The following is an 11,997-nucleotide window of genomic DNA, read 5'->3' on the forward strand; positions in this document are numbered from 1 at the left end:
AAAAATGGACAATACCTCTAACTGTTTCTTTGGGAGGGAGGGTTGCTTTTCATTGATTTTTCATCAGATCATTAACTCTAACTCTGGGATTGTGATCCCTGATCTGATGTGTTTTTCTCACAGCTTTGTGGCCGGACAGCGTGCTTTGTTTATCTAGTACTTCAGTATGCTGCTTGCACTGTAGAGCTCCTGGGATTCTATCCAGCGGCCCACAGCCTGGACCGTTTTCAGGTGAAGTGCTGGTCTTTCCATTATGCCCGTTGTTCCTGTTATTCCCTTTAATGAAATCGGGTAGCTGTGACATCAGTGCTGTGCCCTGCCAGGCCGTGAACCTCGCGGGGAGATCCAGAGCGCAGCTTCCGCCTGCCCAGCGTTAGCCACAGATCTCGTTAACTTGAGAGTCTCCTCTCCTCCACCCCCACGATGCAGCACCCAGAAGTAAAGGCCTTGAACAGTCGCTGACGGCTGAATGCACAGGCAGGAGAGCCCAGCACTGAGACCGAGCCTGCCGCAGACATAGGGCAGGAGTTTTTAGAGCCACACGGAGGTGTGCGTTGTTTCAAAAAGAAGAGAAATTCTATTACACAAGAGTTGCTCAACAAAATGGTTAAACGCGGCAGCTCGTTTTCTTTGCTGTGTGTTAATTGCGTAACCCTGGCGCAGATTTGAGCATTCCCTCCACGAGGAACCGCTGTAAAGAGATTACCTCCACTGAGTAAAGACCACGTCCCAGTGACTGATCAAATCGGAATTGTTTGCCAAGAGCTGGAGAGCCTGTGTTTTCAGGACCAGGAGGGTGAAAGGCCCTCTGTTCACTCTCTCCATTCTGTCATATTGGTATGCTAATGAACCCGCACAAGCAGGGGAGACCTGGACACTGCCTGCTTGAAAAGCTGACCAATGACTGTGCTCGATCCAACAGAACTGTAGAAGTTTAGAGGAGATGGGAGGTGAGGTGGGGAGGATGGCTGATCTATTACTGGTCACGCCAAAACTGCATGTATGCAAACTGCAACTCTCCTTTGATTATGTAGGGTTGGGGTTAAGTTAGGTCAAAGGTGTGGTCTGATATGAGGACAAGCAAGGTGAGCACTTCCAGTCCTGTTCCTTAAGTAGGAGACTGGGGCGGTCAGCTGTGACTGGAGACCACAGTTCGATGCCTATAATACATCTAGGGTTACATAAAGACACCCAACTTAAATATATCCTCTCCCTACCAAACGCAGATATGTCCTATATGTGAAGACCATAAATGTTTTAATTTTATTCTGATTTGTTTTCACACCCTAGTCAGCCACAAATTACTGTAGATTAGTGCGTTTTTAGATTAGTGGAATCTACTCTCTGGTAACCTCCCAAACTCTTAACTGTACGGGAACAGTTTTACTCTGTAGCTGGTCTTCTTTCATTTTCTCCGCCCGTGTTATTTAAGGCTGTTCGTTTTTTGATGACTAATGGAAGAGAGGGCTACCTGCCAGCCGACATGCCGCTCTGCTGACCCGCCGGTTTTAGCTGCTGCCATCTAGAGTCACAGTGCTGTTTGGACTGTAGACAGGGATTTGTTAACCTAGCAATCAACAGAACATCAGCTGGGTCTACAGAACTCTCCCCTCATTGGCAGCAACCTGACTGACTCCTGCAGCCTCAGCAAGCAGCAACAGTTGTCTGTTTCCACACACACACACAGAAAACATTAGAGATGAAGTACAGCAGCTCTGTGACTTACAGGAACAGGAAGGGCCTCTAACTGCTGCCAGAGGGGCTTTTATGATGTGTGTGTGTGTGTGTGTGTGTGTGTGTGTGTGTGTATATATATAATTTTATATATTTTTGATATGCAGTAATATACTACACTGTTACCCATGTGGATACTTGCATCAGAGTCCAGAATTGTGCTTTCCAACTAAAGCATCGCTCTGCAAAATGACTGGTATTGTATTACAGTGTCCTGTTCGCTGCTGGTTGAAATTTGCCAGGGCTTCGTTTTCCCTCTCTGTTGCCTGGCCGACAGGAGCGCATCCTGACGGAGGTTCGTTTATTGTTCTGTGTTTCAGGAACGAGAAGGCTATGAGGACATGGAGTCATGTTGACTGAAATGTGGTGGCATGAGCTCGGGAGGATTGTGTACCGCCAGCTGAGTAGAAAGTGAAAATGAATGTTTCCTCTCTTGTTGTCTCGTTTACCATGCGGCGCCACTGAGCAGACGAAAACTTCCCTGCACATTTGGGGTTTCCCGTGGCCTGTGGAGCCGCGAGCCGAAACTTCACCCGATCGCCGCGGTGAACAGCCCGTTTCGCTCCTCCACCAGCACCTTGGTTTGGAATTTTCTTTAAGAAGTTTGTGATTTAGATTTTTTCGCCTATTGTGAACTGCAAAAGGACATGAGGTCCCCGCCCCAGCCATGGTACTGAAGAAGAAACTGTGCTTGGGAGCGTTGTTCTGTGGCATCCTGTTTTTCATGATCGCCATGTACACCATGCCGAAGAGCGGCGTCCTTTCCGGGACGCCGCCCCCAGCCCACGGCGTGTCCAGGCCACCAGGGCAGAACCAGACGCAGCCGCGGGCCACGCCGGAAGCTGTCTGCTGCAACTCCTGCGGCTGCCGCACGTGCGTGGCCGACGCGGGCGTGTCCGAGTGGTTTGACGAGCGCTACGAACGCGACCAGCAGCCCTGCCTCACCGTGACAGACAAGAAAATAGACCCCGCCTCTTTAAAGTGGTGGCTGGTAAGCGTTTTAGAGCCAAGTATGAAACATTTGCAGCCCGTTAGCGTCTGAAGGATGGAGGTCATAAACCACATGATGGCATACGACAGCTTGGTTTAAGGCGGGGGGGGGGGGCAACTCTTGAAAGAAAAATGTAAAATATACGTAAAGATTATTCGCTTTGTTCTGCCTTAGGATATGACTTAGGTGTTTAGTCAGAATGGCAGGAATGTTTTTTTGTTTTTTTCCAATACTATTTCGAGTTGCCTATCATGACTTCTTCTTTTATGCCCGATTTTTCTATTTATGGCACTGAGCTGATGCTTTATACAGCTCAAGCAAATGAGGGTTAAGGGGCTTGAACTAGCAACTTAACCACTGAGGTTCTATGGTAGAGTGTGGGGATGTACACACACACACACACACACACACACACACACACACACACACACACACACACACACACACACACACACACACACACACACACACACACACACACACACACACACACACACACACACACAAAGACAGACACAAAGACAGACAGACAGAGCTACTGGCTGTCCCCACCATCCCCGTCCCTGTTATTACCATCATTCGCTCAACAGCTCATTAGTCTACTGAGGGGGAGGCTGTAAACTACCGCCTTCCTGGCCACTCCTTAAACAAAAATCCCTAAAGACACAGAGTGGTACAGTTGGGCCGGTCCACTCTGACTCAGCTGTTTCTGGAAGGTTTCATTTAATGTAATTAAAGGCTTTCAACTTTTCTGGGCATTGGCACTGAACCTGAACTTGGCATTGGCACAGGTACTTTGGCTTCCACACACACACACACACATACATATATATATATATATATATATATATATATATATATATATATATATATATATATATATATATATATATATATATATATATATATATGTATATATGTATATATATATATATATATATATATATATATATATATATATATATACATATACATATATATATATATATATACATATATATATATATATATATATATATATATATATAAAATTACACACAGACACACACACACACATATATAAAATTACACACACAATTTTATATATATGTATCACACACACACACACACACATATACATTATTTATATATATATATATATATATATATATATATATATATATATATATATATATATATATATAATATAATATATAATATAATATAATATAAAATTACACACACACACACACAGAGAGAGAGAAGCATGTATGCTTAAGGCTACCCTGCTGAGGTTTTCTCTGAGAATGAGAAACATAAGATGAAAGATGACTTTTCAGGGTGTTCCTTTATCCAAACTTGCAGAAAGTTTCTGTGGGTTTTTTGGGAGTGTAATTCGTTCTAACTCTCTAGAATTTGCAACAATCAACTGAAGGGACAATCGAGGAAGTTATTAAGAAGATGTTTCAGGTGGTATCCTCGCCGAAAGAAACGCATCAGTTCGGCCGCTACCAGACGTGCGCCGTGGTCGGAAACTCAGGAAACTTGTTGCAGTTCATGGATGGAGCTTTGATAGACTCCCATTCCGTCATCTTCCGGTAAGATCCATGCTTTCTGTCTAACAGGCCACCATCCAGCCATTCCGCTTCCGATATTTGTATATTTCAGTAGATTAGATTTACAACACAGTTTATGACATCTTTGGAGCTGTTAAGAAGTAACTTTATTTTGTGTGGTCCTTTATATCTGATTAATCCTTGTCCTAATCCTGACCCTAACCCTAAACAAATTCAGTTAGAGTGTTGTCAGCAACACGTCTGTAAGAGCTTGTTGAGTATGCTAAGATGGTATGACGGTAAGACGGTAATACCTGTTACATGGTCACTGCCCTCTCAGGATAACATCTACAGATAGGAACCTGGACACTCCAAATAAAGTGAAAAACAATCGAATTCAATAGATAATATAAACAAATCTTATTTATACAGTTCATTAAAAGTCTCTGGATTAATCTACTGAATGTATTCAGACGCTTCACTAGTGCCACATCATTGATGTTACTGAGAGTCTGTCAAGTGTTTATTTCATCTAAAAAGGACCGCGTAAAATAGTCACCCTCTGAAATATTCTGCGCATATACGAAGTTACGAAGGCAATTGATGTGAACGATTGAGCTGAACTCACCACACTGTCACAACCAACACAGAAGTATGCAAATGTTACACTTCTAAAGCTGTTAAGTAAATCATGCTACAGACTGAGAGGGATTACATTTATGGTTGAGATTTAATCTCATTCCAGGTGTACGGCAGCCGAAGTCGTCTGACCGACGGTGGTTTGGTTTTGGTTACTGTGGTTCTAGAATTCTGAGATTTGGGATCAATTATCAGCCAGAACATTTTCAAAAAAATCTCAAAACGCATATATCGAGTATTACATTCAGTTAGGACTTTGTCTTTTAAATTTATTACTGTACAGCACATATTATGTACTTGGTGTTCTTTTAATTTCATTAATTTTATTCTCCTAATCTTGTCTTGGTTTATTTTCCTGTTTTGATTTTTGCAGTATTAACCACTTTTAAAAGTGGTTTTTAGAAGGTGCTATACCAGTAAAAATGTGTTTGTCCTGTTCCTTACAGAATGAACAGAGCCAGAACTAGGGGTTACGAGCAGCATGTGGGCAAGCGGACCACGCACCACTTTATGTACCCGGAGAGCGCCATGGACCTGGCGCCCAGCGTGCAGCTCGTCCTGCTGCCCTTTAAACTTCAGGACCTGACGTGGCTGACCAGTGCTCTGTCCACAGGCGAGGTGAAGAGGTATGGCCCCGGGCCCAGGTGGCCCACCTCCTGGGTGCACGCCCCGCCCCCCACAGGGTGGGGCGGCCGACCCCCTGGCAGCGTGCTGTGCGCCCCACCCCCACAGGGCGACCTTGGAAATCCAGTCATGTTTGAGTGTGAATGTGTTTCGCCACAAAATTGTTTCCTCATGCTGAAATGTTGGATTAATTGCCGTGGTATTAAGGGTTTAGCCAAACCATGTGACGCCTGTTAACGGAGCGGTTGTGAAGACGTTTGTGTTTTCATCCTCAGGACGTACACAAAAGTGAAGGAGCATGTGAAGGCAGATAAAGATAAGGTGGGTGTGACCCTCTGTCTGAAACGGCACTTTTCTGCAATTTTGTGTGTGTGGTGTCATTTGTAGTGTCCCAAGTATACTGCCAACTCGCCTTCATATAGACTAGGCACACAATCGTGGTAGGCCAGCCAACTGAAAGGTTTAACCTCAGTGTTTGCAGACGAGAGCGTAGGTGTGTCTAGTGTGCATTTGTGACCGTAGGGGAGGGGAATGGGACAGGAGCTCACCTCCGAAACCCGGCACAACCCGGCACAACGTCTCACGAGGACCAGAGTCTAAGACCTTGTTTTAGAGCAAGCAAACTGGCTCCAGGAAAAGACTCCCATTTAACATCCTTGCCACCATCTCTCTCAACGTCTTTTTTTTTTTTTTTTTTTTTTTTTTTTTTTTTTTTGTATACCATCCTGAGAGGTCACCAGAGGCAGGCTAGCAGCCCTACATGTATACGTGTGCGGGTCGGCGTTAAAGAAACGGCCGGGTGTGAGCGCAACGTTCAGGGGAGCCGCTTCACGGTGGGCTGTTGGCTTTGCAGGTCATGGTGGTGAACCCCAGCTTCTTCAAGTATACTCACGACCGCTGGACGGAGCACCATGGGAGATATCCCTCCACAGGCATGCTGGCCATTGTGTTCGCGCTGCACCTCTGTGACGAGGTAAGGAAAGGCGTTGCTTTTTTGTCTATAACTGTATTGGTCTGTTAATCACTCCCAGATGCAGGCTTGGGAGGGATCCCAGTCGGCCTCTGTCCTGTTAGAGTCCTCACGAGTCCAGGTCCCGTGAGTTTTCTTCTGATTTGAGAGCGGCCGAGAGAGTTCCGGTAATGTTCCCCGTTCCGTTGTGCCGTGTCCCACCAGGTGTCGGTGTTCGGCTTTGGGGCGGACGCGCAGGGCAACTGGCACCACTATTGGGAAAACAACAAGTATTCTGGAGCGTTCCGGAAAACGGGCGTGCACAACGCCGACTTTGAGAGTGAGGTCATCAAGCGGCTGTATGCCGAAGGCAAAATTAAACTGTATCCGAGGCCGAAACAGCAGGCCCCTGTGAGTCAGGAGACGTCTGGACATACTGGCTAAAGAGCCACACACGGGCTCACCACTATCAACTGACCACCGTCGTCTCTGCTGAACCAAACCCACTGACGACAGGCTGCGTTCTCCAGACCAAACCCACCGTCATTCCATCATTAGCTGACGCATCGGATGTCAGGATACTGGATCCTAAATCCGACCACAACAAACCCCATGAGGAGGATAGTAAGGAAAAACCAGAAGTGGGACAACTTCCAGCTGTTTGTGTGTGGTGGATTTTATCATAAATATATATTTTTAAATCCATGCTGTGTCGTACCATCTAGTCTTCTCCAGTAATCCGCTTCTATGTGGCCTTGGACTGACTTGAGAAATTTCCGAATCTTCCCTTCTTTTCCCCGTTTTTCTCCTGGTTTCCTTCTCCTTTCAGAAAAAATATGTTTTTCATATTTCAGCACATAACGTATAGTGTGTATGCCACGTGGATATAAAAATATCTCAGACCGAAGTGAGAACACCTGTGGGTTTTTTTTGGTTTTTGCTCAATGCTCTAGTTTTTCTATCATTTGTCTGGATGAATCCAACCCTTACAAGACTGTGAAAATACCAAACCTTAACCATTAACCCCAGTTAGATCATAGACGTTATGATTGTTTTACTTTGTGAGTTTTCTAATCTTGCAGTGCCTTGTGTCAGATTATTATTACTCTGGTCTGCCTGACCTCCAGGTGTTAAGCACAGAGTCACTAAAATCTGACAAGGAGACTTTGCACCATTATGGAAGAACAGACAAGAACTTTTATACAGACTGTACGAGTGTTCGAACAAAACTGTATAATGTGTAATGCAGGTCATTTGTGTCATTCAAGGGCCACAGACATTTTGTTTCCATTAAATTCCAAAAAACAAATAAATTAAATGGCAAATCACATTTTAAGAACTGATGTATCATTTAAATATTAGAATTTAGAAGCAAAAAAAAAAAAATGCACACAGCTATGACATTATTTTGTGATGCACTGAATAGTTTTCACATTTCCATTCCAATGCTATTACAACACAAACTTAATGAAAAGGGACATTTTCAGGTGTTCAGTACAATATGGACTGATATTACAGCATCAACCCTTAATCTGTGTTCTCCGTCCTACTATAAGGGGGTCAAGTTTGTACAAAAATAAAGAAAATCGATCACTAGTTAATTGTGGAGACTTGTTGTTTCCAGGACAGTAGGTTATAAACACGTTTCAGGTATTTCTTCTTTTCTTTTTTTTTTTTCCAAAGTTGCGGCCCAGAGACTTGTACTGATTCCGCTGCATTCGCGGGACATTTGACTACACACGGGAACACGCCCCAGTCCCGACTCAGCTCAGTAGTGAAGCCGATTTACTTCTCAGTGCGCTTTAAGTAGAAGAAAAGACAGTAAAATGTATGTTTTCAGCAGTCCTTACTTTGAATGTTTAAACGTGTCCCTCGTTTGAACACCTGGAGCGCCAGACCGTGTACGGGGGCCTGGGACAGCTCTGGAGTTTCTGTGAGGATACAGGTCTACCTTGAATAAACAATAACTTTCATCTGTACCGGGAAATGATGGAAAGCGTTACAATAAAATATCTTCTGAATATATACAAATACTCAGTACAACATTTGAGTACATACTGGGATACTGAAGTAACAATTGTCTGTAACGCAGGCCTAACGTTTTAGCTGCAGCTCACGAACGAGGAATCCGCGTCTTACACGCACTGGAGCCTGCAGAAGCCTCCAGACGGTCCCAGCACGCCTGACCCAGGCCGAGAAGAACGCGCAGGAAGTCTGGAGGTTCCCGACGGCCGTGCGGCACAAGGGAAACGCAACTGTCCTGTCTGAAGGACCCAAGGGAAAACTACCGACTGTTGGACGTTCCGAAACGCCCCGCTGGGAAGCTCTCGGACCCTGCCCAACAGAGCCCTGCGTGTCACTGTGGAAGGCCGAATACTTGACACGCAATCGTGGATGCGAGCTCCGTTTCCTCCGAGCGCTTCCTCTGGGCTCCGCCTTGCCTTGGCTTCATTCGGACAGCGTGGAGACGAAGGACATGGGAAACAGGCCCGTCTTGTTGGGGTGTCCCTCCACATAGCCATGCTGGGAGGAAATGGCACGGACTGATAAAACGTCCTTAAATGAAAATCCTACATTTAATTTTTGAAGCGGAAGCTTCAAATATAATAATAATTATTATACAATCCCTAGTTCACTCCCTTGTTGCCTTCCTCCTCGTAATCCTCATTCTCTCTACCTCTACCTACCTCTCTCTCTACCTCTACCTCAACCTCTACCTACCTCTCTCTCTACCTCTACCTCAACCTCTACCTACCTCTCTCTCTACCTCTACCTCAACCTCTACCTACCTCTCTCTCTACCTCAACCTCTACCTACCTCTCTCTCTACCTCTACCTCAACCTCTACCTACCTCTCTCTCTACCTCTACCTCAACCTCTACCTACCTCTCTCTCTACCTCTACCTCAACCTCTACCTACCTCTCTCTCTACCTCTACCTCAACCTCTACCTACCTCTCTCTCTACCTCTACCTCAACCTCTCTCTACCTCAACCTCTCTCTACTGAACTGGAATCTTCTGATAGTCCACCAGACCACGTATTTTATCAGAGCTGTGTGTGTGTGTAGGGTCTTGTGCTGCATGCTTTATCAGAGCTGTGTGTGTGTGTGTGTGTGTGTGTGTGTAGGGTCTTGTGCTGCATGCTTTATCAGAGCTGTGTGTGTGTGTGTGTGTGTAGGGTCTTGTGCTGCATGCTTTATCAGAGCTATGTGTGTGTGTGTGTGTGTGTGTGTGTGTGTGTGTGTGTGTGTGTGTGTGTGTGTGTGTGTGGGGTCTTGTGCTGCATGCTTTATCAGAGCTGTGGGTGCAGGGTGTTATCTGAAGCCAGTGGAGCATGTGTGCGCGAGGGAGACAAGTCTCCACCCTAACACACATCATGGCTCTAACAAACCGCATAGGGAAACCAACATCCAGCCAACACCGCTGAAACATATACGACATTTAGCTCAAGACCACAGGTGAGGCAGCTGAATTGCACCTGGCAGTCCTCAACGTCATAAACCCGTGGCCTGTCATGAACATTCTCAATATAAAACCACCGGAGAGCTGGCAGAAATCGTCATGGGAAGCGCTGCTGTCCAAGCTTCTTGCTCCGGCCCGCGCTGCCCGTCATACCTACCCACCAGTCTGTGTCTTCCTCCGCAAGGACCACCAACACATCCCCCTCGCTGAAGGTGAGCTCGTCGTGGTGATCAGCCACGCAGTCATACATGGCTTTCACTCGCCGTGGTTTTGACTTTGTCTGAAAGACACACACACACACACTTCAGACCAGGATTACACAAGTTACTCAGTGTGTAGCCACCCAGTGGTACATTCTCGGGGGGGCAGGAAGGAAGCCACAGGCCCTCACCACAGTTTGCCGGGGCAGTTGGTGTGGCATGCTGGGAAAGGAAGAGGAGGAGCTTCCGTTGGAGTCCAGGCTAAAGGAGCGAGGGGAGGAGGGAGAGCGAGGCAGCCCCTTTCGTCCAGCGTTGGACTTCTGAGGAATCTGGTAGAGGGCGTGAGCAGCTTTGTCTCCCACGTTTGCCCGGAAACCTGCTGAGAGTCACAACGTCACTTCCTGTAATCAGGAATAAGACCTCTTATCTACTATAATGGTGAATTTAAATAAACTGATAAGGCCAACAGGCCTCATCAAAACTACCAAACAAATCAATTCATTTTTAAGGCATTCTAATATATTAACATGCATTTTAACACCATACTTAAAAGGTTTTACTTTAACACAAAAAGCCAGTTTTTTTTTTTTTTTAAAAAGCATAGTCTAGCATCAAACTACGTTATACAAAATAGACAACACAACACATACAAACACCAACAGGGTCACTTGCCATGCTCTGGCAGCTCAGATAGGGAGTTGAGGGCACTCACAGTGTACTTCGGAGACCCTGAGCTGAAATAAACTTATCAGTCTGATTCATCATAGAGCGTGTGAGTGGTTGATATTGTGAGGTATGTAGTGAGCTTGGTGAGTGAATGCGCACCAATTTGTTTTTTTTAAACCAAAATCTTAAAATGGTTTGTGTTTTACGCAAGCGTTTCATCAATATGTAAAATGCCATTTTTGCTCTCACCACTAGAGGCCAGACTTTGAATAAAAGGCGTACACACTTACACACACTTAGGAAACGATGAATCGTGACAGCCGAAGGCTCGTGGACTGCCTGGCACACCGTAATCTAGCCAAAAAAAAAGTAACAGCTTGAAATGCTGGTCCTTCAATCCCAGACTGAAGGGCAGAGTTTTGAAAGCGCAGGGTAGGCGTGTGCATACCAGCGTGGCCCAGGGGGGCGCCCCCGTGTGGACTGTGCGGCACCTGCGGCGAGGGCTCAGAGTAGGTCCGCTTGTGCCGAATGACCAGAGGAGGGGGGGGGGTCCTCTTCTTACTCCAGGCCACCTCGGTCCAGCTGTCTGGAGTACTGACAGGCGGCGGAGGGGGTGGGAGAGTTGGAGCAACTACGGAGAGGAGAGGAGGAGAATACAAAATAAAACGAACATTTCTGCTGACATGCACCTGGTGCATCTAAATTGCATCAGAGCTTCTGAATGCAGTCATAGCTCCGAGCTCTCTGTGGAGGTTCGGGGCGTATATCCAATAACTCCACTCCGTTTGGTCGACTCCGGCGGACAGACAGGTGGGACGTGCCGTGTGGCGGTTCCTACCTCTAACTCTAGGGGGCAGCGGGGGTGCAGGTGAGGATGGAGGTGGAGGTGGGGGGCTGTCCAGGCTGCGGGTCTGAGGGGAGGGGCCAGGGTACACCTCCCTCTTCTGCTCACCCCACGCCAGCGTCAGCCGCCGGCCCATGCCGAAGAGCCCCCCTCCCCGTCCTCCTCGGTCCTGACTGGAACCGTCGCTGTGGTACAGGCTGAAGGGGCGGCTGCCGCGGTCCCTCTTCACCGGCCACGACTGACCGTGGAGCCACATGCACGCAGAGACGAAACGCTACCGGTCACAGGACCGCTCGGCTCACGAGACGCCATTACGCACAGCAAGCATGTTTGACGCTTAACTTACCGGTATAT

The 11,997-nt window shown here is 46.5% G+C and overlaps 2 protein-coding genes across 8 annotated transcripts in view; one reads left to right on the forward strand and one right to left on the reverse strand.

Moving 5' to 3' along the window:
- Positions 1-7,802, forward strand: part of st3gal8 (ST3 beta-galactoside alpha-2,3-sialyltransferase 8) — a 9,364-nt gene extending 1,562 nt beyond the window's left edge. The window contains exons 2-8 of one of the 2 annotated variants that reach the window (XM_081705810.1): positions 124-231; positions 2,055-2,725; positions 4,118-4,302; positions 5,346-5,525; positions 5,799-5,844; positions 6,377-6,496; positions 6,698-7,802. In XM_081705810.1, the coding sequence (XP_081561936.1) occupies positions 2,402-2,725; positions 4,118-4,302; positions 5,346-5,525; positions 5,799-5,844; positions 6,377-6,496; positions 6,698-6,916 (1,074 nt within the window). In that variant the 5' untranslated portion in view covers positions 124-231; positions 2,055-2,401 and the 3' untranslated portion in view covers positions 6,917-7,802. The remainder of the gene's footprint in view (positions 1-123; positions 232-2,054; positions 2,726-4,117; positions 4,303-5,345; positions 5,526-5,798; positions 5,845-6,376; positions 6,497-6,697) is intronic. The other variant, XM_027028962.3, reaches the window with a different exon arrangement.
- Positions 7,683-11,997, reverse strand: part of unm_sa1614 (un-named sa1614) — a 27,687-nt gene continuing 23,372 nt past the window's right edge. For 2 of the 6 annotated variants that reach the window (XM_027028957.3, XM_081705807.1), the window contains 7 exons: positions 11,638-11,881; positions 11,248-11,430; positions 11,090-11,153; positions 10,806-10,867; positions 10,325-10,512; positions 10,091-10,213; positions 7,683-8,995 (listed from right to left, as the gene is read on the reverse strand). In XM_027028957.3, coding sequence (XP_026884758.2) covers positions 8,921-8,995; positions 10,091-10,213; positions 10,325-10,512; positions 10,806-10,867; positions 11,090-11,153; positions 11,248-11,430; positions 11,638-11,881 — 939 coding nt within the window. In that variant the 3' untranslated portion in view covers positions 7,683-8,920. Of the gene's footprint in view, positions 8,996-10,090; positions 10,214-10,324; positions 10,513-10,805; positions 10,887-11,089; positions 11,154-11,247; positions 11,431-11,637; positions 11,882-11,997 lie in introns of those variants that run through there. The other 4 variants (XM_081705805.1, XM_027028958.3, XM_081705808.1 and 1 more) reach the window with 4 other exon arrangements.

The sequence above is a fragment of the Electrophorus electricus genome, chromosome 22 (assembly GCF_041902795.1).
Source record: "Electrophorus electricus isolate QZ-2024a chromosome 22, ASM4190279v1, whole genome shotgun sequence".
Lineage (NCBI taxonomy): Eukaryota > Metazoa > Chordata > Actinopteri > Gymnotiformes > Gymnotidae > Electrophorus > Electrophorus electricus.